This window comes from Mobula birostris, chromosome 13 (genome assembly GCF_030028105.1).
Source record: "Mobula birostris isolate sMobBir1 chromosome 13, sMobBir1.hap1, whole genome shotgun sequence".
In the NCBI taxonomy this organism is placed as follows: domain Eukaryota; kingdom Metazoa; phylum Chordata; class Chondrichthyes; order Myliobatiformes; family Myliobatidae; genus Mobula; species Mobula birostris.
This window is the reverse complement of record NC_092382.1, coordinates 43825071-43852949: the sequence shown is the minus strand read 5'-3', so window position 1 is coordinate 43852949 and position 27879 is coordinate 43825071. Positions and strand designations below refer to the sequence as shown.

At 46.5% G+C, this 27879-nt stretch overlaps 1 protein-coding gene and 1 pseudogene across 1 annotated transcript; one reads left to right on the top strand and one right to left on the bottom strand.

The window, feature by feature from the left end:
- LOC140207914 (uncharacterized) overlaps positions 1–27879 on the top strand; it is an 87944-nt pseudogene that overhangs the window by 25040 nt on the left and 35025 nt on the right.
- Positions 5912–15569, bottom strand: LOC140207583 (uncharacterized). Its single transcript, XM_072276130.1, has 2 exons — positions 15481–15569; positions 5912–8076 (listed from the first exon to the last, which is right to left on the bottom strand). Exon 2 carries the CDS (start codon positions 7666–7668, stop codon positions 6562–6564), a length of 1107 nt encoding a protein of 368 aa, XP_072132231.1. The 5' UTR covers positions 7669–8076; positions 15481–15569; the 3' UTR covers positions 5912–6561.

Genomic DNA, 27879 nt, shown 5'->3' with positions numbered 1-27879 from the left:
TCCAAGTACCCTGAAACCTCATCGTTAATGGACTCCAACATCTTCCCAACTACTGAGGTCAGACTAACTGTCCTGTAATTTCATTTCTTATGCCTCCCTCCCCTCTTAAAGAATGGAGTGGCATTTGCAACTTTCTAGTCCGCCATAACCATTCCCAAATCTAGTGATTCTTCAAAGATCATGGCTCATTCTTTAAGAGGAAAATGAGGGGGAGCTTCTTCAATCAGAGGTGGTGATATTGTGGAATGGGCTGCCACAGCAAGTGGCCGGTTGGATTTCAACATTTAAGAGAAGTTTGGATGGGTTCATGGATGAGAGGGGTATGGGGGATATGGTCACGGTGGAAGTTGCTGGAATTTGGCAGATTGATGGGTTGGCACAGACTAGACTGGCCGTATGGCATTACTCTGTGCTGTACTGCTCTATGACCCGAATGTCTGCACAAACTCTTCAGCTAATTGTTTCTAAACCCTTGAATGTACACCATCTGTCCGGGAGACTTGCCTGCCTTCTGTCATAATGGGGGAACCGGGGCGGACCCAAATACAGGGCACAAACACGTTTTGTAGTAGGGTTAACAAAATTGACTTCATTACTCGTTACAGGAAGAGCAAAACGGAAGCGGGAATAAGCGTACTGGACATGTCACAACGGGGGCGTTCGGAACGGACGTAAATGGAAGACACAGACACTGAAGTACAAGGAACAGGACTCAATTAGATTAGGGACGTGACAGGATACAGGCAAGAAGCAGGGACAAGAATGCAGACTTGGGTTTAAGAAAGTGGGACCAGGACTAGAAACCATGGACTAGGAGACAAGGCTTCGATTCCGAGCCCAAGACTGGACAAAGACCCAGAACCTGGGTCTTGCCTCGGGCTCGGACTCCAGAACCAGGCAAGGACATGACATGGCTTCAGAGCAAGACGAGGCTGGGGTCTGCAGGCCTGAGCCAGGAGACAGGCTTGGGGTCCTGGGCCTTGAGCTTGGCTGCAGGCTGGGGTCCTGGTCCTTGAGCTTGGCTGCAGGCTGGTGTCCTGGGCCCTGAGCTTGGCTGCAGGCTGGGGCCCTGGGCCCTGAGCTTGGCTGCAGGCTGGGGCCCTGGGCCCTGAGCTTGGCTGCAGGCTGGGGCCCTGGGCCCTGAGCTTGGCTGCAGGCTGGGGCCCTGGGCCCTGAGCTTGGCTGCAGGCTGGGGCCCTGGGCCCTGAGCTTGGCTGCAGGCTGGGGCCCTGGGCCCTGAGCTTGGCTGCAGGCTGGGGCCCTGGGCCCTGAGCTTGGCTGCAGGCTGGGGCCCTGGGCCCTGAGCTTGGCTGCAGGCTGGGGCCCTGGGCCCTGAGCTTGGCTGCAGGCTGGGGCCCTGGGCCCTGAGCTTGGCTGCAGGCTGGGGTCCTGGGCCCTGAGCTTGGCTGCAGGCTGGGGTCCTGGGCCCTGAGCTTGGCTGCAGGCTGGGGTCCTGGGCCTTGAGCTTGGCTGCAGACTGGAGTCCTGGGCCTTGAGCTTGGTTGCAGGCTGGGGTCCTGGGTCTTGAGCTTGGCTGCAGGCTGGGGTCCTGGGTCCTGAGCTTTGATGCAGGCTGGGGTCCTGGGTCTTGAGCATGGCTGCAGGTTGGGGTCTTGAGCTTGGCTGCAGGCTGGGGTCTTAGATCTTCGAGGCTTGTGTTCTTGGAGCTTGGGTTGTGATCTTCAAGGCCTGGATTCTTGGACCTTCTCCTGGGCAGGACATGGAACTCCTGGGCAGGACAGGGAACTTCACCCTACGGAGGTAAGAACAGGAAGGGGCCGACCCAACCGCAGGGTAACGGCAAATGGCCTGCTTACCCAATGGAGACAAGGTACAGGAAGGGACAGAACCAACCACAGGGTTACGGCAATTACGGCCTGGCTTACCCAACAGAGGCAAAGACAGGAAAAGAGCTCAATCTGGGGTGGCTCTGAGTCTTGTGGCAGTCAGCAACCTTGGCTGGCTACAGAAACAGCCAATCCATACCACGATGACTGCTCTGACGAGTGGCAACAAGGCTCAATGAAGCGTTGGTCCTCCAACCAGGCCTAGAGATCACGGATGGTTTCACTAGCCTTCCATCAGCAGGTTGCTCCAAAGGGGACCAACGAGACAAACCAGCAGCTCATACTCAACCCCAAGACTACTTACATTCCAAGCTGAAAGATGGGAATCAGGTGCCCATGATTAACTCAACCAAACAAGGGACAGCTGGAAGACCCAGAGTCCTGAGTCCACGGACCGGACCGTGAACCGGAATGCGGACTTCACGGACCGGACCATGACAACACAAGGACTCAGGCCCTGGACCAGGCTGGGACTCAGGGTCTGGGCTAGGACTTGGTGCCTTCCTCACCGCCGACTCAACCTACAAATTATCCTTTAAGGAATCCTGCACAAGTGCCGCCAAGTTTAGACTATTTGGAAAATAGTGTATTCGGTATTTCTTTCCCCAATGTGCATGGCTATACACTTCGGGACACGGTATTCCATCTGCTTCATTTATGCCCTTTCCTCTAAACGCCAAAGTCCTTTTATAGCCTCTCTGATTCCTCAAAACTACCTGGCCCTTCAGCTCTCTTGATATGATCGGCAAACTTTGCAATAAAGCTATTAATTTTGTCATCCAAGTCCTGTGGAACATCACTAGTCACCGGCAGCCAACCAGAAAACATCCCCGTTATTACTATCCTTTGCATCTGCCAATCAGCCACTGTTTTATCCATGCAATAATCTTTCCCATGTCAAGTGACCGATAACAATGACTACAGAATTGAGTCAGGTTTTATAAAAACAAACAAACATTTTATTAAACTCTGCTCAAAAGTAGCGAAATGTATTTAAATGACTAACTTAACCGGAAGTTAACTGCTCTATGGCAACTCTGAAACAGTTCTTAAAATGGTAAATGTGAAAACTGTTCTTAAAGTGGTAAATCCGAACACAGTTCTTCGAATGGTAAATTCGAAAGTCCAAGACATTTATACAGCCAATTAGGAGAGACTTCCCTAAAGTAATGAATTCCTCGAAGACGTGACATTGCTGCTGATCCCAGCCGGACCCTCCCTTGTCCACAGGATTCACAACGACGGAAATAAAACGGTTTAAAGGAACTGATCTTTTCCTTTGGAAAATAGATACTCCACAATCCTTCCTGCTTTAGCAGAGGATATCTCAGATGCAGGTCACTATTTCTTGAACGAAGATTCAATAAAGGTCGATCCTCTCCAATACAGCCGAACGACATCAGCTTTACTTGACTCTGTGAGTTCCTGTACTTTAGTAAGGTCTTCACTCTCCAATACTACTCACAATAGAAAATAGAACTCCACTTTAGAGGGAAACTAAAGAAATATGCAGCATAACAGAGTATCTGACGAATTAAATAACAAACTAAACTTAAAACTCAACTGGAAAAACTAACTACATCGCACCAGAGGTCTCCCTTTATATACCTGGTGAGAACATGTCATCAGGTGACCTCACATCGGTGGGAAAATTACATCATGTGACCTCCACAAGACGATTATATCATGCTCATAACATTATTAATTACATCATGGTCATAAGACAGTCACAAGATACCCATGAAGTATGTAACCCCTGTAATATCATGGGCTCATAACTTGTTAACCAGCCTCATGTGTGGCACCTTGTGAAACACCCTCAGAAAGTGCAGGTGGACATCATCAACCGATTCTCCTTTGTCTATCTTGCTATTACCACCTTTTCAGACCTTTTCTGTTTCCCAGGAACCTTCTCTCGAGTAATGGCAACTTCACACACTTCTGACCATAGACATCTGAACTTCCACCTTTCCGTTGGTTGCTTCCACAATGAAGACTGATATGAAATACTTATTCAGTGCACCAGCCATCTCCTTGTCCCCTATTACTACTCACCCCACCCTCCCCCAGGCATCGGTTCCCCTGGTTCGATATCCACTCTTGCCTCTCTTTTACACTTCATGTATCTGAAGAAACATTTGGTATCATCTTTGATGTAATTAGCTAGCGTCATATTCCATCCTTCATTTCTTAATTACTTTTTTAGTTGTCTCTTGTTGGTATAGAAAAGTTTCCCAATCATCTAACTTCCCACCAGTTTTTGCTCTGTTATCTGCCCTCCCTTTAGCTTTTACGTTGGCTTTGCCTTCTCATCAGCCGTGGTTGTGTGCTGATGTCTTTAGAATAGTTCTTCCTTTTTGGAACGTATATATCCTGTGTCTTCAGAATTGCTTCCCGTAATTACAGCCATTGATGCTTTGTCGTCATCCCTGCCAGTGTTTTTCTCCCTATCAAATTTGGCCAGTTCCTCTCTCATGCCTCTGTAATTGTCCTTATTCCACAGTTGTACTGATACATCTCACTTTAGCTTCTCCCTCTCAAATTTCAGGATGAATTCAATTATATTATGATCGCTTTCCCCTCAGGGTTCTTTTACCTTAGGTGATCTCATTCCGTTCATTGCACAACACCAAATCCAGAAATGCTGATTCCCAGCTGGGCACAAACAGGAGGTCGTTGCCCAGCTGTGTGCCTCAGTTATCTGTTCGGACCCTTACTCTTCGTGATTTTTAGAAGTAACCTGGATGAGGAATTGAAGGGATGGGTTAGTAAGTTTGCTGATGACACAGAGGTTGGGGGTGTTGTGGAGAGTGTGGAGGCCTGTCAAAGGTTACAGTGGGACATTGATAGGATGCAAAACTGGGCTGAGAAGTGGCAGATGGAGTTCAACCCAGACAAGTGTGAAATGGTTCATTTTGGTAGGTCAAATATGATGACAGAATGTAGTATCAATGGTAAGACTCTTGGCATTGTGGAGGATCAGAGGGATCTTGGGGTCCAAGTCAATAGGATGCTCAAAGCAGCTGCACAGGTGGACTCTGTGGTTAAGAAGGCATACGGTGTATTGGCCTTCATCAATCGTGGAATTGAATTTCAGAGCCGAGAGGTAATGTTGCAGCTATATTGGACCTTGGTCAAAACCCACTTGGAGTACTGTGCTCAGTTCTGGTCACCTCACTACAGGAAGGATGTGGAAACAAAAGAAAGGGTGCTGAGGAGATTTACAGGGATGTCGCCTGGATTGGGGAGCATGCCTTATGAAAACAGGTTGACTGAACTCAGCCTTTTCTCCTCAGAGCGAAGGAAGATGAGAGGTGACCTGATAGAGGTGTAAAAGATGATGAGAGCCATTGATTGTGTGGATAGTCATGGGCTTTTCCCCAGGCCTGAAATGGCTGCCACAAGAGGGCACAGGGAGTAGGTACAAAGCTTGGGAGTCGGTACAGAGGAGACGTTGGGGGTAAGATTTGTACGCAGAGAGTGGTGAGTGCATGAAATGGGCTACCGGCAACAGTGGGGGAGGCTGACACTATAGGGTATTTTAAGAGACTTTTGGATTGGTACATGGAGCTTAGAAACAGTTATGGGTAACCCTAGTAATTTCTAAGGTAGGGGCATGTTTGGCACAACTTTGTAGGCTGAAGGGCCTGTATGGTGCTGTACGTTATTCTATGTAAACACTTCAGAAGCAGGGAAAATGACCCATAATGTGGAAATGAGCCATGAATAAGGAGGTTAACTACCAATGTCATTCTTCCTCAGTCCAGAGATTAGAGGGGTGAAGAACATCTCAGACAGAACTGCAGTCTACTTGACTTCTTCAGTCTGCAGAAAATTCAAGAGGAACCTCTTCACCCACAGAGTGGAGACTTTTGGAACCCATCACCACAGGGAGAGCGAGAGGGGAACAACAGGGGAGGATTGAAAAGGACTGTCATGGAACAGAATCACTGGCAGGGTCCAGCCGGCCTGAGTTGACTCTTTACTGTACACAGGGTGTGTTATAAATTCACTAAGTACCAGAGACAGAGTTTACAATAGAACTGATTTATTTGTTTCAGATCCAGAATATTAAACTCCAGTCCCATTAAAGGTGAATGTGTAGCAGAAGAAACTCCTCCCATGCCCAGTGACCAGGGTTTCAGGTTTCAGGTTTCAGGTTTATTATCACCGGCATTTTAAGTGAAATTTGTTGATTTAGCAGCGGCAGTTCAATGCAATACATATTTTGGCATAGATAATAATATAATACATAAATTAAAACATAGTAAATAAACAAGTAAATCAATTATGCATAATGAATACATTATTAAAATGTATAAAAACACAAATGCTGCATATTAAAAAAGTGTCCAAAGCTTTCAAAGTCCATTCAGGAATCGGATGGCAGAGGGGAAGAAGCTGTTCCTGAATCGCTGAGTGTGTGCCTTCAGGCTTCTGTATCTCCCACCTGATGGCAACAGTGAGAAAAGGGCATGTCCTGGTTGCTGATGGTGCAGAACTGGGTGTGGTGACCAGCAGCAATAATTGCAGAGTTCAGCACCAACAGTCACTCTCGAAATTGCATTCAGCAACGGTGATGGACAAATATCCGGTATGCAGCTTATTGAAACTTCCTCCCCAGTGTGAACCCTGTAGTGTGTCACAAGTTTAGTTTACTGAGCAAATCCCTTCCAACATTCACAGCAGTGTATGGCCTTTCCCCAGTGAGAACTCAATGATGCACATTTGGTGGAGATGGCTGAGAGAATCTCTTCCCAATATCTGAGCAGGTGAACGTCCTCGACCCGGTGTGAACTCGCTGGTGTCTCTGTAGGCTGGATGACCGAGAGAATCTCTTCCCACAGACTGAGCAGGTGAACGGCTTCTCCCCAGTGTGAACTGACTGGTGTCTCTGTAGGTGGGATGACCGAGAGAATCTCTTCCCACAGACTGAGCAGGTGAATGGCCTCTCTCCAGTGTGAATTCGCTGGTGTCTCAGTAGCTGAGATGACAAAGTGAATCCCTTCCCACAGTCTGAGCAAGTGAATGGCCTCTCCTCAGTGTGAACTGACTGGTGTCTCTGTAGGCTGGTTGACTCAGTGAATCCCTTCCCACAGTCTGAGCAGGTGAACGGCCTCTCCCAAGTGTGAACTCGCTGATGACTCTGTACGTGGGATGACCGAGTAAATCCCTTCCCACAGTCTGAGCAGGTGAATGGCCTCTCTCCAGTGTGAACTCTCTGATGTACCTTCAGTTCATATGACCGAGTGAATCCCTTCCCACAGTCCGAGCAGGTGAACGGCCTCTCTCCAGTGTGAACTGACTGGTGTCTCTGTAGGCTGGATGACTCAGTGAATCCCTTCCCACATTCTGAGCAAGTGAACGGCTTCTCCCCAGTGTGAACTCGCTGGTGTCTCTGTAGGTGGGATGACTGAGTGAATCCCTCCCCACAGTCTGAGCATGTGAACGGCCTCTCCCCAGTGTGAACTCGCTGATGTACCTTCAGTTGAGATGACTGAGTGAATCCCTTCCCACAGTGTGAGCAGGTGAACAGCCTCTCTCCGGTGTGAACTCTCTGATGTACCTTCAGTTCATATGAGCAAGTGAATCCCTTCCCACAGTCTGAGCAGGTGAACGGCTTCTCCCCAGTGTGAACTCGCTGATGACTCTGTAGGTGTGATGACCGAGTGAATCTCTTCCCACAGTCTGAGCAGGTGAACGGCCTCTCTCCGGTGTGAACTCTCTGATGTCCCTTCAGTTTAGATGAGTACCTGAATCCCTTCCCGCAGTCTGGGCAGGTGAACGGCCGCTCCTCGGTGTGAACTGACTGGCGAGCCATCAGGTCAGATGACCGAGTGAATCCTTCCCCACAAATTCAGCAGATGACCAGCCTCTGCCCAGTGTGAACTGACCGGTGTGTCCACAGGTGGGAAGACCGACTGAATCCCTTCTCACCCACAGAACAGGTGAATGGCCTTGTCCCAGTGTGAACTTGCTGATATTCTGTCAGTTGAGATGAGGGACTGAATCCATTCCCAGTGTCTGAGCAGATGAATGGGATCTCTCCTGTGTGAGGTGACAGGCGTGCCAGTCGGTCAGATGAGCGAGTGAATCCCTCCCCACAGTCTGAGTAGGAAGGATGATCGAGTGAATCTCTTACTCCAGTTCTTAAATATCTGGACAGAGACAGAAAAACTGGCGTGTTGTGTTCGAGATTCCTGTAGATAGATTCCTTGTCGTTTTTAACCTGTAAAAACATTTACAAAATCCATCAGTGGGTGAAGGACAACATTTCACACCAGATCACTTTAGTCACCAAGGTGTGATCTGACATCACACTGTCACAGTGAGGGTCAACGCAAGTTGGAGAAATCATCTTCTAACTTCTGTCCCTATCTAACTGTGATACTACGTTCAGTGAAATATAGACCTGTATTCCCAGATCCCCTTTCTTCTGCAACACTCCTCAGTGCCCTACCAGTCACTGAGTACAGCCTATGTCCTATCAAAAAGCAACACCCCTCACTTGCCTGCATTAAATTCCATTTTTTGGTTTCACAACCCATTTTTGCAGCAGGTCTAGATTGCACTACAAGCCATGATAGTCTTCCTCGCTGTCCACTACACCACCAATCTTGGTGCCATCCACAAATTTGCTGATCCAGTGAACCACACTGTCATCCAGATTACTGATATAGATGACAAACAACAACAGACCCAACACTGATCCCTGTGGCACACCACTAGTCTCAGGCTTCCAGTCAGAGAGGCAACCATCTGCTACCACAGTCTGGCTTCTCCCAAAGACAGTGTCTCATCCAATTTACTATCTCATCTTGAATGCTGAGTGACTGAACCTTCTTGACCAACCTTCCATATGAGACTCTGTCAAGTGCCTTGCTAAAGTCCATGTAGACAACATCCACTGCCTTGCCTTCATCCACTTTCCTGATAACTTCCTTGAGAGACTCTATAAGATTGGTTAGCCATGACTTACCATGCACAAAGCCATGCTGTCTATCCTTAATCAGTCCACATCTATCCAAATACTTATATATCTGGTTCCTGCACATACATTCCAATAACTTTCCCAGTACTGATGTCAAGCTCACCAACATACAATTTCTTAGTTTACTTTCAGAGCCTGCCTTGAACAGCGGAACAAAATTGGCTGTCCTCCAATCCTCCAGTCCCTCACCTGTCACTAAGGATGATTTATATATCTGTGCTTGGGCCCCGACAATTTCTTCACTTGTCTTCCACAGGGTCCCAGGGAACAACTTGTCAGGCCCTGGGGATTTATCCATGGTAATTTGCCTTCAGACAGGAAACACCTCCACCTCTGCAATCTGTACAGGGTCCATGAAGTTGATGCTGCTTTGCCTCACTTCTATAGACTGTGTCCATCTCCGGTGTAAATACGGATGCAAAAAAAATCTCCCCCATCTATGTTGTCTCCTCATATGGATTACCATTCTGATCTTCCAGAGGATTATTTTTTTCCCTTGCAACGTTTTTGCTCTTAACATGTCTGCAGAATCCCTGAGGAGTCTCCTTCACCTTGTCTGCTGGGGCAACCTCATGCCATCTTTTATTTCTTTCATAAGGGTTCACTTGAATTTCCTGTACTTCATAGGAAGGAAGGAAGGAACGTCGACTCAGACCATGAGAGGCTTGCATCAGGCATTTTCATGCCTTACAAGGTGCAGGTTGGAAGTCTGTGTGGGGCGCCACTCCTCGCACAGACACTGGAGCAATGTGTGGTTAAGTGCCTTGCTCAAGGACACAAACACGCTGCCACAGCTGAGGCTCAAACTTCATAAGTATCTCATTTGTTCCTATCTTCCTGTACCTGGTATGCACCTCCTTTTTATTGATCGGGGAGATGAAAGCCAAAGGGGTGATAGAGCTGCATGGTGGGAGGTGGGGGAAGGGGGTTAAACTAAAGTTGCAGGGGGAATGGGAGCCTGAATAACGGAACAGATAGTGGAGGGGTTGTGGAGACAGCTGTTGTTCTGTCCTCAGACAAAGTCAGGATGAAAACGTTGAGCATGGTGCAGTGAATATGCTCAATCCTGTATATTTCAATACAAGGAGCAGTGTCGGAAAGGCGGATGTGTTCAGGGCATGGATCAACACCTGGAGTTATGACACTAGGATCTGGCAACTGTGGTCTGGGACAGGCTGCTTTGTGGCAAAGGTGTGCTTGGTAAGTGAGAAGCCTTCAAAGTGAAATTTTGAAAGTACAAAGCGGGTATGTGCTTGTCAGAATAAAAGGTAAAGATAGAATCTGTAGGGAATCTTGGTTTTCAAGAGATATTAAGACCCTGGTGAAGCACAAAACAGAGTTGCATAAGAGGGATAGGCAGGTAGGTTCTTATGGAGTATAAGAAAAGCAAGAGAACACATAAGAAATAAATCAAAATGTCTAAAAGAAGGCATGAGTTTGCCCTCACAAAAAAGATGTAGGATAATCCTAAGGGGTTCTAGAGATACATTAAGATCAAAAGTATTGCAAGGGACAAAGTTGGTCCTCTGGAAGACCAGAATGGCAATCCGTGTTTGGAACCAAAGTAGATGCGGAAGATCGTCTCTATTTACTCAGGAGATGGGCACAGCATGTATCGAAGTGTGGGAAAGCGGCATTAACATCGTGGACCCTGTACAGATTAAAGAAGAGGGGATGTTCGCTATCCTGAGGCAGATTAGGGTGGATAAATCTCCAGGGCATGACAAGGCGCTCCCTTGGACCCTACGGGAGGTAAGTACAGAAATTGTCGGGGCCCCTAGCAGAGATAATTAAATCATCCTTGGTGACAGGGGGAGGAACCAGAGGATTGGAGGACAGCCAATGTTGTTTCGCTGTTTAACGTAGAACATAGAAATCTACAACATATTAGAGTCTTCAGGCCACAAAGTTGTGCCGACCATGTAACCTACTCTAGAAACTGCCTAGAATTTCCCTAACGCAAAGCCCTCTGTTTTCCTAAGCTCCATGTACCTATCGAAGAGTCTCTTAAAAGACCCTATTGTATCCGTCTCTACCACCATTGCTGGCAATGCATTCCACTTACCCACTACTCTCTGTGTGAAAAACTTATCTCTGACATCCCCTTGGTACACATTTTCAAGCACCTTAAAACTGTGCCCCCTCGTGTTAGCCATTTCAGCCCTGGGAAAAAACCTCTGACTATCCACACGATCAATGCCCCTCATCATCTTATACACCTAAAAAAGGCTCTGAACATAAACAAGGAAATTATACATTGCTTTGAGTGTTTGTTCAAAGTATACAGAATTACGAGGGTAAATGCAAGCAGGCTTTTTCCACTGAGGTTGGGTGGGACTATAACCAGTGGTCATGGGTAAGTGGTGAAGGTGAAAATTTAAGGGGAATATGTGGGAAAACTCTTCACTGAAATGGTTGTGACAGTGTGGAATGAGATGCCAGCACAAGTGGTTCATGCCAGATCAATTTCATCATTTAAGAAAAGCTGGGATAAGTACCTTGATGGTAGGGGTATGGAGGGTGATGGTTCCGGTGCAGGTGGTTGCATTAGACAGCTTAAATGTTTTCATCATTGTCCAGAGGGGACAAATGGCCTGTTTCTGCACAGAATTTCTCCATGTTTCTATGACAGAGAAGCTGGCCAAACTTGATTGGAAGGGGAAACTGGTAGGAATAACGATGGAGCAGCAATGGCTGGAGTTTCTGGGAGCAACTCGGGAGGCGCATGGTAGATACATCCCAAAGAAGTGGAAGCATTGGAAAGGCAGGAGGACACAACCGTGGCTGAAAGAAGAAGCCAAAGCCAACGCCAATATAAAAGCCAAAGAGAGGGCAAATAATACAACAAAAACTACTGGAAAGTTTTTAAAACCAACAGAAGACAACTAAAAAAGAAAATCAGATATGCTCAGGGCATTGATTTATGATTTGCCGTCATTAATGAGTCTTGGTAGCACCCAACAGTCCGAGGCATTTAGAGGAACAAGATCTCTGGGGCCTCAATATCTCTTGAAAACCAAGGATCCTTGCACCAGTTACCTTTCAACTTTTAATTTGGCATGCTCATATAAACTCTACACATTCAATATTCGACTTCTGAAGGCCTCCCACTTACCAAGTACACCTTTGACAGAAAACAGCCTGTCCCAAACCACGCTTGTCAGATCCTTTCTGATACCATCAAAATTGACCTTTGTGCAATTTAGACCATAAGACAAAGGAGCAGAAGTCGGCCATTCGGCCCATCGAGTCTGCTCCGCCATTTTATCATGAGTTGATCCATTCTCCTATTTAGTCCCACTCCCCTGCCTTCTCACCATAACCTTTGATGCCCTGGCTACTCAGATACCTATCAATCTCTGCCTTAAATACACCCAATGACTTGGCCTCCACTGCTGCCCGTGGCAACAAATTCCATAGATTCACCACCCTCTGACTAAAAAAATTTCTTCGCATTTCTGTTCTGAATGGGCGCCCTTCAATCCTTAAGTCATGCCCTCTCGTACTAGACTCCCCCATCATGGGAAACAACTTTGCCACGTCCACTCTGTCCATGCCTTTTAACATTTGAAATATTTCTATGAGGCCTCCCCTCATTCTTCTAAACTCCAAGGAATACAGTCCAAGAGCGGACAAACGTTCCTCATATGTTAACCCTCTCATTCCCGGAATCATTCTAGTGAATCTTCTCTGTACTCTCTCCAATGTCAGCACATCCTTTCTTAAATAAGGAGACCCAAACTGCCCACAATACTCCAAGTGAGGTCTCACCAGCGCCTTATAGAGCCTCAACATCACATCCCTGCTCCTATACTCTATTCCTCTAGAAATGAATGCAAACATTGCATTCGCCTTCTTCACTACTGACTCAACCTGCAGGTTAACTTTAAGGGAATCCTGTACGAGGACTCCCAAGAATCTCAGCCTGTGGTCCAGACCTCTCTTTTTCCATATTGACTTGGAATCTCATGGCATTACGAGCACCAGATACAAAGTGTTCCCATACACTAATTTTTGTCACCAGCCCTGGATCATTCCCGAATAGCTTTTTGCACACTTCTACATTGGGAATTCTACATGTTGATTAAGGACACATTTGACAAACTCTACCCTAGATAGTCCTTTTCCAGTATGGTCGACCCAGTCAATATTTGGAAAGTTAAAATCACTTACTATATCAACATATGTTTCTTGGCATAGTCTGCAATCTCTCTACAAATTTGTTCCTCTAAATCCCTCAGACTGTTGGATGCAACCAAGTCCCAGTAAGGGCTACAATATCATGATTCCATGTCCTGAGCTCATCTGCCTTTCCTACGATGCTTCTTGCATTCTGAAAAACACAGCTCTGCACAGTCATCACACCATGCTCAACCTTTTGATTGCTGACTTTGTCTGAACAACATCTGTCTGGGTGTCAAGAAAGCAACCTCTCCCTCAATGTCACTAAAAAATAAGGAACTGGTTGTGGACTACAGAAGGAATGGAGACATCAATGGATCTGGAGTTGAGAGAGGAAACAGCTTTAAGTTCCTCGGCATGAACATCACCTAGGATCTCATCTGGTCTGTGCACACCGGCTGTGTGGTATGTGGCTGTGTACCTCTTCCACCTCAGAAGCTTGAAGAAGTTTGGGATGGGGTCCCAAATCCTAAGAATTTTCCACAGGGACACAATTGAGAGCATCCTGACTGGCTGCATCACTGCCTGGTATGGGATCTGTACTTCCCTCAATCGCAGGACTCTGAAGAGAGTGGTGCAGGCAGCCCAGCGCATCTGTAGATGCGAACTTTCCACTCTTTAGGACATTTACAAAGACAGGTGCATATAAAGGCCCGAAGGATCATTGGGGATCCAAGTCACCCCAACCACAAACTGTTCCAGCTGCTACCCTCAGGAAATGGTACCGCAGCATAAAAGCCAGGCCCAACAGGCTCCTGGACAGCTACTTCCACCAGGCCATCAGACTGATTAATTCCTACTGATGCAATTGTATTTCTATGTTATAATGACTGTACTATTTATAATAGATTACTAGAAATTACACATTGCACATTTAGATGGAGAATTAATGTAAAGATTTTTACTCCTCGTGTATATTAAGGATATAAGTCATTTCAATTCACCCTCTCCACCCATCTGTTCTGCCATTCTGGCTCCAATCCCGCCTGCAACTTTAATTTAACCACCACCCCCTGCCACACACGAGCACTAGCTAACAAGCCTCACCACTAGTATATTAGATCTCTGCTAGTTTTAATTCCCTAACTAACAAATCCTCTATCAGCCCTTTGAAATTCCTCTGCTAGGTAATCCCCTCTAACGGTTTCTAAAGTGGTCCACCTGCTGTTGTGTGGGATAGCAACAAGAGTACTCAGTGATGGCTATTTAACCTCATTCCCCTTCCTGACTCTCACCCAGTTTCCTGTGTCCTGCACCTTTGGTGTAACTCAGTTCTCTTCATGTCATATCCATCACCCCCTCCAACTCCCAAATGATCTGGAATTCATCCATTTCCAGCTCAAACTCCCTAACGTGCAGGGTTACAAGCTGCAGCTGGATGCACACCTAGCAGGTGAGGGTGTCAAGGACACTTGAAGTCTCCCCACCTTCCCACCAATGTCCCATCTAATTTGTAATGAGCCGTGTGCCAAAATATCTTGTGCTGTGCAATTTTTACCCAGTGACAACAATATGTGCACAGTGAACTTTAAATAGAGGTACTCATTTTAACAGCTAGTAAATCACTGTCAATAAGAACTTTGATATCCTCTGGGTTTGATCACGTTCATCTGCACTCTCACACAACCTACGTAGCAGGCCTGTAGAGGGTTAGGAAGAATTTTCTCACTCCAGCTTTTGCACACCATCCATATCTGATTTGCTTGCTAAATGACACTTTTAAAAGTCAGATTTCCAAATATCACTCCACTTCCTCCCACTTGCAAATTCTCCAGCAACTTTTGCATCACCACAATACACACAGTTTCTGTATCGTACATAAATATTTCCCCTGAACCCTCCCCCAAGGTGACTGTCGGTGCTGAGCTTATTGATGGCAATGCCAATGAATATGAAGGAAAAGGCAGTAGTCTGTCCGGCACATTTGTGATGTGAAAGCTACATGTTGCCCAGGACAAAAGTGTTTGTTATAATTATGTACCCAGAGAGAGTGGGTCAAAACGTGCTCTCACGAGTAGAAAAGTCCAGAACAAGAGCAGGTAGAAGAAGCAACGCACACAAAATGCTGGAGGAACTCAGCAGGCCAGGCAGCATCTAAGGAAGAGTACTAATGCTGAATTCCTCCAGCAATTCGTGTGTGTTGCTTGGATTTTCAACATCTGCAGATTTTCTCTCGTTTGTGATAGGAGGTAGAACAAAGGTGATTTAAAATATTTGTTCCCTTTCTCCGAGTTCCCAATCCTTGCATTTAGACAGCTGGAGCTCAGCTCTGTCTGAGAGATCCATCGGTTCCCATTCCCTCACCAGCGGGAAGCTCCCCGGGGCCCGTGTACGGGTCGTGGGGCTGAGAGAGAGGGAAGAGATCAGGACTGTCCCGGGATTCCGGGTCACGGTGTCCGGAGCTCACAATAATTATCCCGAATTCGGTGTTGAAAACCCCACCAGCAAACTGTCTCTTACCTGGAGCCGATTTTCCGAGGCCTTTAGTGTACTGCGCGCATGCGCGATATTCGGGAACAAACATCAACCCTGACGCCTGCGCATTTGATCGGTGTTTCCGCGACGGCGAAAATTGTTATGCCGAGCTTTCTGGATAATCACGGTGCCATTAAAAGTTCCGGCAAGCTTCGGTTCCATGTCCAGACCTCCGTTTTTTTTTTTGTGTAGAGTACTCAGTAGCTGTTTTAACACAGAAAGCGGATCCCATAAACGATTTGCTCAATATCAACAGGTATTCCGTGTATCTAAAGCCAAAGTACAATCCTCTTACAAATGTAAGAGATTCTGCAGTTGCTGGAAATACTGAGACCCACACACACACAATGCTGGAGGAACTCTGCAGTTCAGGCAGCAAATAAGCAGCGGAGTTCACAGGCTAAGCATACTGAAGGAGCTCGGCCTAAACGTTGTGTATTTATTCCTCTCCACATTTGCTGCCTGATCTGTTGATTACCACCAGTAATTTGCAGAAATTAACCACTTTTTTTTTCATTCAACCAGTTTCCAAATGTTTCTGATCTTTCATTTGTAGCCATATCCTGCTGGTCTGATTTCTCCTCCTCCTCGTAAACTCTAGACCCCATCATTCTCTGGAGCCCTAAAGCCCTGAATCATACTGCCAACTCTATCTGACTCCGCTCTGTCGAAAATTCATTCGCTAGTCTGCTGTCAGGCTTGAGAGGCGCATTGCAACAATCCAGCTGTCTGAAGCACAGTCCTTTGAAATTAGTGGAGATTACACAAAACGTTGGAAAGAGCGGGGAAAGAGTTTAACCAACTTCGTCCGGAGCCTTGAAGAACGTCAAAACCACAGTGAGCACGTCGTCTTATTCAGCCTGGAGACAATCATGCAGGAAATTCATGCAGGTGTATAAGATGATGAGAGGCATTGGTCGTGTGGATAGCCAGAGGCTTTTTCCCAGGGCTGAAACGGCTAACACGAGGGGGCACAGGTTTAAGCTGCTTGAAAGTAGGCACAGAGGAGAGGTCAGAGCTAAGTTTTTTCTAAACAAGGAGTGGCGTGTGTGTGGAATGCACTGCCAGCGACGGTGGTAGAGGCGGATACAATAGGGTTTTTTAAGAGACTAGATACATGGGGCTCGGGAAAATAGAGGGCTATGCGGTAGGGTAATTCCAGGCAGTTTCCAGAGTAAGTTACATGGTCGACACAACACTGTGGGCCAAAGGGTCTGTAATGTGCTGTAGATTTCTATGATTCTCTGAAATTCAAGGGAGATCTCTTCTCCCACGGAGTGGTGACTGGTTGCAACCTGTCATCACAGGGAGAGTGAGAGGGGAACGGCAGGGATAGATTTTGATATACTGATATGGAACGGAAATATGGGCAGGGATCAAATAGTCTGAGTGGCCTCCCTAGTTTACATTGTGAGTGTGGCAGAGACAATAAGTACCTGAGACACGGGATTTGATACAGAACTGATTTATCTTTCACAGATCCACAATATTAAACACTAGTCTAGTTTAAGGCTAACATCAGCAGAACGGACTCCTCCAATGCTCAGTGACCAGGGTTCAGTCTTGGGTGCGATGAGCAGCCGCAAGAACTGCAGAATCTGACAGTAACAGTCCCTCATAAACCTGCAGCTGCCTTCAGTCACCGTGATGATTAAACATTTAACACAGAGCTGATTTGAACTTCCTCCCTGATGTGAAGTTGCTGGTGTTACAGCAGCTGGGATGGTTTAGTAAAACTCTTTGCTCACTCCGGACAGAAATGTAGCCTCTATTTATTGTGAACTCACCGGAGCATCACAAGGTGGGTTAACTGAATGAGTCTCTTCGCTCACACCGAGCAGGTGAATGGCTGCTTCCCAGTGCGAAGCTGTTGGTGTATCTGCAAACACGAAGAAATCTGCAGATGCTGGAATTTCAAGCAACACACGTAAAAGTTGCTGGTGAATGCAGCCGGCCAGGTAACATCTCTGGGAGAGGTAGAGCCGACGTTTCGGGCCGAGACCCTTCATCATGACTAACTGAAAGAAGCGCTAATAAGAGATTTGGAAGTGTTGGGGGGGGGGAGGGGAGATCAGAAATGATAGGAAAAGACAGGAGGGGGAGGGATGGAGCCAAGAGCTGGACAGGTGATTGGCAAAAGTGATATGAGAGGATCATGGATCTGGATTCAGAGAAACAGAGGGAGAAAAAGGAGGGTGAGAGGAAGAATGTGTGCATAAAAATAAGTAACAGATGGGGTACGAGGGGGAGGTGGGGCCTTAGCGGAAGTTAGAGAAGTCGATATTCATGCCATCAGGTTGGAGGCTACCCAGACGGAATGTAAGGTGTTGTTCCTCCAATCTGAGTGTGGCTTCTTCTTGACAGTAGAGGAGACCACGGATAGACATATCAGAATGGGAATGGGACATGGAATTAAAATGTGTGGCCACTGGGAGATCTGCTTTCTCGGGGGGACAGAGGGTAGTTGTTCATTGAAACCGTCTTCCAGTCTGCTTCGGGTCTCGCCAATATATAGAAGGCTATATCGGGAGCACCGGACGCAGTATATCACCCCAGCCGACTCACAGGTGAAGTGTTGCCTCACCTGGAAGGACTGTCTGGGGCCCTGAATGGTAGTGAGGGAGGAAGTGTAAGGGCATGTATAGCACTTGTTCCGCTTACAAGGACAAGTGCCAGGAGGGAGATCGGTGGGGAGGGTTGTGGGGGGCGGGGGGACGAATGGAGAAGGAAATCGCGTAGGGAGCGATCCCTGCGGAAAGCAGAGAGAGGGGGGAGGGAAAGATGTGCTTAGTGGTGGGATCCCGTTGGAGGTGGCGGAACTTAAGGAGAATTATATTTTGGATCCAGAGGCTGGTGGGGTGGTCGGTAAGGACAAGGGGAACCCTATTCCTAGTTGGGTGGCGGGAGGATGGATCTGCGATGGCCAACTGAATCCCTGCCAAAATGAGAGCCAGTGAATGACATCACACTGCTATCAACGTCATGGCAATGTATCCAATCAGATCACGGACATGGACACGTGATCGGCTCTCCTTGTTGCGAGTGGGGCGCTGTCTTCTCCAGCATCTCCACCTCCACATTCAAGGATCGGCGGCATTCAAGCGCTGGTGAACTGACAGAAACAGCGGAACTAACGTGATGTAGTGTTTGTGATTCCCATACACAAATCCTTTGACTCTTCTACACTGTTAAATGTTTACAAAACACGTCAGTTAGTGAAGGATAACATTTCAACTCCGATAATTTTAGTCTCCATGGTTTCTTGTGATAAAAACACTGTCACAGCTCAAAACAATTTTGAGGAACAAGACTTCATCTTCTAACTGGCTACAGTTGCGGCATCAGGCACAATATCAAACTCTCTGCTTCCCTCTCTGTATCAAAATGGGTCATTCCTCCCCTTCATCAGTCTGTGACCTGGCTCAGTTTGTCTGTCTCCTTCGCATTCTGAGCATGCGCCACACACCCACTGAGATCACTTTTTATTTACGCGGCTGCGACTGGAGACTTTCTGATTATTATGTCCCTCCTGGCATTTGACGGTAGTGACGGGTTCCATTGCTGGGATCAGCATACCGTCACTGTGGTCTGTGAGGATTTTGTGAATAAAGCGCCATTCTCCAATTTAGAATCTCAAGCCGTGGCGAAAGCCTATCGTCTGCATATTTAAGTTGTATTTGTGGCATTGTGATAACCAGATTCTATCGCCCTCCACGACCTCTCTATCTCGTCCTTTCAATATTCGACTTCTAAGAAACGTTGCCAACACAAACCCCGAAGGAAAGGCAGGAGATGAGGTTTAATCACAGCCAGTGGGATGATTTACAGGGTAATAGAGTGGTGGTGCAGATAATACAGTAAATACTGGATTGAGAGTGTTGGATTTGAATGCACGCTGCATAACAAATAAAATGGACGATCTTGCAATTCAGCTGGAGGTTGGCAAATATGACATTGTGGCCCACTCAGAAATTTGTCTAAAGGATAGCTGCCATTGCGAGCTGAACGCCCAAGGATATACGGTATATCAGAAAGGTAGGTTAGTAGACAAATAATACAGCAAGGCCCTGTGCACAAGGTAGGTAGGTGGTTGGCTCTCGGGGTCCGAGGAAGACAAGACATTGTGCAGTCATCTATGGATATTCACGTGGCTTCGGAGGCGGAAGGCCGAAGCACACCTGCGGTTGCAGGTTGGACATGGAATGGCGGTTGTTGAACGGGTGCAGACACAGCTTTGTGGCGTCGGTCTCGTACTGCTGCAAGGCGCTGATTTCGGTCATCCTCAAAGTCAGATGCAGCTTTTCCGGTCAGGGTGCGCCACGCAGCCCTGTCGGCAGCGGACTCCTCCAGTTGTCGAGGCTGGAGGTCTGCCCATGTGATGTACGATTTAATCTTAAATCATTGGAAAGAGATGACATCGGATTGGAAGGTGTAGAGCCTCTATGGGTTGAATTAAGAAATGGCAAGGGTAAAAGGACCCTAATGACAGTTGTGTACAGGCCTACTAACAGCAGCCGGGATGTGGATTACAAATTTGGCAAGAGATAGAAAAGGCGTGTCAGAAAAGTAATGTCATGATAATCTTTGGGGATGTTAACAAGAAAGTGGATTGGGAAAACCAGGTCAGTTCTGAACCTGAAGAGAGAGGATTTCTTGACTGTCTAAAGGATGGTTTTTTAGCATTGCCTGTTGTTGAACCCACCAGGAGATCGGCTCTGTTGGATTGGGTGTTGTACAATGATCTGGAGGTGATGAGAGCGTAAGGTTAACGAACACTTGGGGAACAGTGATCACAATATGATCGAGTTCACATTGAAATTTGAGAGGGAAAAATAAAATCCAATGTCTCGGTATTTCAGTGGAATAAAGGAAATTACAATGGCATGACAGGGGAACTGGACGAAGTTGACTGGAAAGGGACATTTGCAGGAAGAACAACAGTGCAGCAATGGCTGGAGTTTCTGCAAAAAATGAGTGAAGTGCAAGTAAGATTTTTTTTCCAAATAAGAAGAAATTTTCAAAGGGAAGAAGGACACTACCGTGGCTGACAAGTGAAGTCAGAGCCAAAGTAAAAGCAAAAGAGAGGGCATACAAGGAAGCCAGAGCTAGTGGGATGATAGAGGATTGGAGAGCTTTTAAAAACTTGCAGAAGAAATCTAGCAAGGTCATTTGGAAGGAAAAGATGAATTACGAGAGAAAGCAAAGAATAATATCAAAGAAGATACTGGAATCTTTTTTATGTATATAAATGGTAAAAAAGAGTCAAGGTTAGATATAGGACCAATACAAAATGACGCTGGAGATATTGTAATGAGAGATGCTGAGATGGCAGTGGAACTGAATGAGTTGTTTGCATCAGTCTTCACAGTGGAAGACATCTGCAGTATATCAGTCATTCAAGAGTGTCAGGGAAGTGAAGTTTGTGCAGTGAAAATTACGACTTAGAGGATGCTCAGGAAGCTTAATTGTCTGAGTGTGTATCAATCTCCTGGACCTGATGGAATGCACCGTCGGGTTCTGAAGGAAGTAACTGGGGAGATTGTGGAGGCATTAGCGATGATCTTTCAAGACACGATAGACTCCGGCATTGTACCGGATGACTGGTAAATTGCAAATGTTATCCGCAATTTAAGGAGGGTGGGAGGCAGAAGAAAGGAAGCTATAGCCCTGTTAGCTTGGCATCAGTGGTTGGGAAGTTGTTGGAAACGATTGCTCGGGATGAGATTATGGAGAACCTGAGACACATGACAAGATATGCCAAAGCTAGCATGGATTCCTGGAAGGAAAGTCCTGCCTGAGAAATCTACTGCAATTTTTCGAGAAAATTACAAGCCGAGTAGACAAAAAGATGCAGTAGATATAATGTACTTAGATTTTCAGAAATCCTTTGACAAGGTGCCGCACATGAGGCTGCTTAGCAGGATAAGAGGCCGTGGAATTACAGGGAAGCTACTAGCGTGGGTGGAGCATTGCTAGTCGGCGGAAAACAGAGAGTGGGAATAAAGGGATCCTTTTCTGGCTGGCTGCCAGTTACCAGTGGAGTTCTATAGGCGGGACCGCTGCTTTTTACGATGCATGTCAATGATTTGGACTATGGAATTAATAGATTTGTGGCTAAATTTGCCGATGATACAAAGATAGCTGGAGGAGCAGGTAGTGTTAAGGAAACAGAGCGCCTGCAGAGAGACTTAGATAGTTTAGAAGAATGGACAAAGAAGTGGCGAATGAAATACAAAGTTGGAAAGTGTATGGTCATGCATTTTGATGGAAGAAATTAATGGGCAGACTACTATTTAGTTGGGGAGAAAATTCAAAATGCAGAGATGCAAATGGACTTGGGAATCCTTGTGCAGGATACCCTAAAGGTTAACTTCCAGGTTGAGTTGGTGGTGAAAAAGGCATATTTATTTCTAGAGGTATAGAATATAAGAGCAGGGATGTGATGGTGTGGCTCTATAAGGCACTCGTGAGATCACACAGACTATTGTGTGTAGTTTTGGAATCCTTATTTTAGAAAAGTGTAAGGGGTTTCTTCTTTCATGTTATTTGCTAAGACTAATAAAATGGCTTTTCCGTAGTGTTATAATAAAATGGCTCCTCTGTAATGTTAACTGCTGAGGTAAGGGGTTCTCTGTAGCAGCATGTTTGGGTTATAATTTGTGATATCGGGACTTGTATTCATTTGCTATCCAATGAGAGAGATATTATTCTTTTTTGTGTATCCGAAGCTGTTGTTTGCGTGGGATTTGGCCAGAACACGCCATGGGGAAGAAGAGAGAAGACGCATCCGAAGAGATGTTGTGACCTGGCAATTGAAGCGAACCCTGAGCGGGGGCTTGGGACCTGGCAGAGTTCAGAGGAGATCGAATGGTGGACCAAGGATACTGCATGAACTCCAACGAGGTGCACGAACTGTATAAAGATGTAGTGGCGCCTTTTTATTTTATATTTTGGTTCTCTGCTAACCCCATAGTTCAAGTCAGAGTTATAAAGTCTTAATTGTTTAACCACATACTGTGTACTGCTTGTTATTACGGGGTACTAATATGAAACAGGGGACACATCGCACAGCATCCACTCAAACGAGAGTTCTAAGGTTTGGCTGGACACGAGATATCACCCCTCGATCATACCACTAGGCTAAGCGCCCCTCTGACGGTGGTGTCTGAAAAGAGGATGCTGTCCAAGTTGCATGGCATCTTGGACAATGTCTCCCATCCACTACATAATGTACTGGGTGGGCACAGGAGTACATTCAGCCAGAGACTCATTCTACCGAGATGCAGCACAGAGCGTCATAGGAAGTCATTCCTGCCTGTGGCCACCAAACTTTACAACTCCTCCCTTGGAGGGTCAGACACCCTGAGCCAATAGGCTGGTCCTGGACTTATTTCCTGGCATAATTTACATATTACTATTTAATTATTTATCGTGCAACTGTAAAGAAAACCAATTTCCCTCGGGATCAATACAGTATGACTATGACTATAACTATTACTATGACTAAGCGAGGTTATAAATGATATACTGACATTGGAGAGGGTTCAGAGAAGGTTCACGAGAATGATTCCAGGAATGAAAGGGTGACCATATGAGGGAAGTCTGGCAGTTCTTGGACTGTATTCCCTGAAATTTAGGAGAATGAGGGGGGATTTCATAGAAACATTCTGAATATTAAGAGGCCTGAACAGATTAGATATGGCAAAGTTATTTCCCGTTGTATAGGATTCTAGGACCAGAGGGCACGAGTTCAGGATTTAAGGACGTCTATTTAGAACAGCGATGCGGAGAAATTACTTTTGGCAGAGGGTGGTATACTTGTGGAATTTGTTGCCATGAGCGGCTGTGGAGGCCAAGTCATTAGGTGTATTTAAGACAAAGATAGATAGGTTCTTGATTAGCCAGCACATCAAAGAGTATGGGGTGAAGACAGGGGAGTGGGGATGACAGGAAGAATTGGATCAGCCCATGATTGAATGGCGGAGCAGACTTGATGGACCGAATGGCCTACTTCTGCTCCAATATTTTATGGTCTTATAGTCTATTTCACTGTCTTGACCTGTCAAAGTGCAGCCAATATTTTTGGGTATATGACCCATTCACATGAGAATTTAGCCTTTTCTATTTTTCTGAGCTTTTCATAAATGTGTACAGCTTAGTTAAGCTTTGCTCCAGAATTTCCACACAATTAAAAGAGTTTATTAGATTTTTTTGCACCACTTATATAATTGAACTACTTAATATGTATATTATTGTAATTCACAATTGTTAAAATCCTTATTATGAATTAGGTTCTAATGCTGCCGCAGAGACAACAAATGTCATGACATATGCCGGTGCTATCAAACCAGATTCTGATCATTAGTATGGGAGACCCACCAACGGTCACCTGATCCCAGTTACCGCAGATCGTAAGGCGAGATTGAAACCTTCTCCATTATTTGTGTTCCTCAGTTCAGTTAAGTTTCCCACTGACGTTGCAAAGAAGAAGCTCAGTCTGTCTAATATTTCCACACAATTAAAATGGGGAATTTGTTTCTTCTAATCACGTACTGAGCTACAATGAAAATCTTGCCTGATGTACCATCCACACAGATCAATACATTACTACGGTACATTGAGCTGATATACGACGAAACAATAACTGTAACAAAGCATTATGGCTGCAGAGAAAGTGCAGTGCAGATAGACATATGGTGCAGGGTCACGTCGAGTTACATTGTGAGGTCGAGTCCATTTTATCGGACTGGAGACCACTCATTTGGCTTATAACCGCAGACAGGAAGCCGTCCTTGAGCCTGGTGGTACGCGCTTTAAGGCTTTTGTATCTCTTCCCCGATGGGGGAGCGGGTTCGCAGCAAGAATGTCCGGGTTGTGAGGATCTTTGAGTACACGGCCTGCTTTTCCGAGGCAGGGGAAGTGTAGGAAGAGTCCATGGAGGGGAGGCTTGTTTCTCTGATGTTCTCTGCTCTCCAAAGTTCTCTGCAGTTCCTTGCAGTCATGGACAGAGCAGTAGCCATACGAAGGCGTGAGGTATCAACAAGGAGCTCAGAGACCTCGGCCTTCACCCTGCCTTGTGTAGCTGGATCCTGGACCTCCTGTCAGATCGCCGGCAGGTGGTAAGAGTGGGCCCCCTCACCTCTGTCTCTCTGACCCTCAGCACTCATACCCCACAGGGTTGTCTCCTTGCCCCCTCCTCTACTCTCTGCATTCCCATGACTTGTGTCGCCACCCACAGCTCCAATCTGATGATTATATTTGCTGACGACACTACACTGATTGGCCTAATCTCAAATAATAATGAGGCAGCCTATAGAGAAGAAGTCATCACTCTGACACAGTTGTGTCAAGAAAACAATCTCTCCCTCTTTGCGACAAAAACAGAGGAGCTGGTTGTGGACTGGAGGAGGAATGGAGACAGGGACCAAATTCAACATTTTCAAATCTGTTATTGATACAAAATGCACATTTCAATATTGATCATGACACAACAAATTTACAGGCTGTTACCGACGGAGAATCGTATAATTTGTGTTCCGTGTGTTATCTGAATGTACTTGCCTGTGATGCTGCCACAAGTCAGTGTTTCTCTGTACCTGTACCTTCCCGTACTTGTGCACTTGGCAATAAATTCAACAGGACCTGAGAAATCTCAGTGAGATTTGATTAGTGATGATCATCTTGGCAGCTCGGTCGGTCGAATGTAGAGAGACAGTGCACTGTGAAATGTAAAGAGACAGTATGCTGTTAAATGCAAGACCCTGAACAGTGTCGATGAGCAGAGGGATATTGGATCCAAGTTCACAGCTCCCTGAAAGAGACTGCACAGATTGGTCGGGTGGTTAAGAGAGCTATAACGAGAGGTTGGACAAACTTGTGTTGTTTTCTCCAGAGCGGCGCAGGCTGGGGTGAGACTGGATGGACGTTTATAAGATTATGAGAGGAATAGATTGAGCGGAGAGACGATGTATTTTTCCTGGGGGTTGAAATGTCTAATACATTTAAGGTGAGAGGAGATGTGAGCGGTAAGTGTTACGTGATCACAGGTTTCATTTTGCTGTGGTGTTACATTAAGAGAGCCTGCAGGAGGCGGGAGTATGACGTCACTACACTGACTGCTGGAGCAGAGAGAGAGAGAGAGAAACTTTAAGTACTTGTTCCTAAACTTGACAGTGTGGGAGGCACAAACGCATAACAGTGTTAACTGTTTCGAAGAGTAGTTTGCTTAATTTTCTATATACTAATAAAGACAGTAGTTTACATTAAAACTGAGTTTGTGGTCTGTTGCTGCTGGTACATAACACAAGTTTGTGTCTTTCCACGGAGTGGCGGGCAGCTGGAGTCTCTGCCCCCACAGGTCACGTGATCCCATTCGCCCCTCCCATTGAACCGCAGACGGGCAGCAGCTGCGCGTCTGTTCCCGAGTCACTCCGCGCCTGCTCACAGTCTCCAGATGGAAGGTGTTTGCCTTTCCGCTCGGTGCTGAAGTGATTTTAAAATACTGATATGGAACATTGTGAGTGTGGTAGAGACAGTATGTACCTGAAACACGGGATTAATACAGAACTGATCTATCTTTCACAGATCCACAATATTAAACATCAGTCTAGTTTAAGGACTAGACTGCAGAACGGAATCCCCCAATGCTCAGTGACAAGGGTTCAGTCCTGGGTGCGATAAGCACCCGCAAGAACAGCAGAATCTGACAGTAATAGTCCCTCATGAACCTGCAGCTGCCTTCAGTCGCCGTGATGGTTAAACATTTAACACAGAGCTGATTTGATCTTCCTCCCTGATGTGAAGTTGCTGGTGTTGCAGCAGTTGGGCTGATTGAGTAAAACTCTTTGCTCACTCCGGACAGAAATGTGGCCTCTATTTATTGTGAACTCACCGGAGCATCACAAGGTGGGTTGACTGAATGAGTCTCTTCGCACACACGGAGCAGGTGAACGGCCGCTTCCCAGTGCGAAGCTGTTGGTGTATCTGCGATGGCCGACTGAATCCCTCCCAAAATGAGAGCCAGTGAATGACATCACACTGCTATCAACGTCATGGCAATATATCCAATCAGATCACGGGCATGGACACGTGATCGGGCTCTCCTTGTCGCCAGTGGGGCGCTGTCTTCTCCAGCATCTCCACCTCCACATTCAAGGATCGGCGGCATTCAAGCGCTGGTGAACTGACAGATACAACTGAACTAACGTGCTTGAGATTCGCGTACACAAATCCTTCACCTTTCCAGCCTGTTAAAAGTTTGCAAAGCATGGCCAGTTGGTCAAGGACAACATTTCAGCTGAGATAATTTTGGTCTCCATGGTGATGTCTGATACAAACTTTGTCACAGCTTCAAATAACTTAGAGGAACAACACCTCATCTTCTAACCGGCCATAGTTCAGGCATTCGGGCACAATATCAAACTCTCTGTAAAGAAAAGTAAAAAAGACAATCATACACCAAATTTGCAGAGAGAAAAATATCGTGCAAACAGCTACAGTGTACGAGCGTCCACAGCCACAAGACAGTCATCACTGTTGTCTTAGTTCAGCGCAGAAACGAGGAAACTGGAGAGGGGTTCAGGGGAGCGAGAGAGTGATGAACGCACGAAGGCGTGCCAGGAGGGGAGGAGATGACGGAGAGTGGGAACTGTTTAGGGGAAGGAGGGAGTTCTCGGAGACGGTGTGGCGTAGGGGAGGATGAGGGTGACCGAGATGGGGAGGTTTGTGGAGGCGGGTAGAGGATATGGGAAGTCGAGTAGGGGTGGTAGAAATGGTGAGAACCGACGAAGGAATGTCCATCTCTCACCGACTCTCCTCCCCTCTCTGCTCCAGAGGTCGATATCACACACTGACACAAGTACTTCCAACTTGAAATGCTTGTTCCGCTTTGTGGAGACCCGCTGTTGATCGCATTGAAAGGAAACTACATGGGGAACGATTGTCTGGTTCCCCTCGTCTGGAGAGAGTGAGGACTCACCACACACTCCCCAACACTTCCGTCTGGCTCTGCTTCCACCCACCCAGTTCCCAACGAACCTTTGAACCTTTTTTGAACATTTGAACCGGTTTCCCAGGTACCTCGATTATTTAAAGGGATCTCTGCATTGATTATTTGCGCTGCAGCGGGATCCTTGTATTTGGGAGAATTCCTTTCCTCGCGCTGCCTCTTAGTCCTGCCTCCGCTGTCTGCTTGTATTCCCTTGTCTTCTGGTTTCTGTCTCTACAGAGGAATCTGCCATTACCCCGCTGCTGTGTTGAGTCGTTGTCCCCGCTCGCCGTGACAAAGTCTGTCATTTCTCCAATGTCCTGCCAGCGACCACAGTGACGCTACCTGCCTTTCACCCTGAAGTCTTCAATTCCCCGCTATGCAGAATTCTGCCCGTG

What these genes read in the sequence shown, in the direction of transcription:
- LOC140207583 (XM_072276130.1), bottom strand. Translation starts at nt 7,668, where the DNA reads ATGGCTCGCCAGTCAGTTCACACCGAGGAGCGGCCGTTCACCTGCCCA.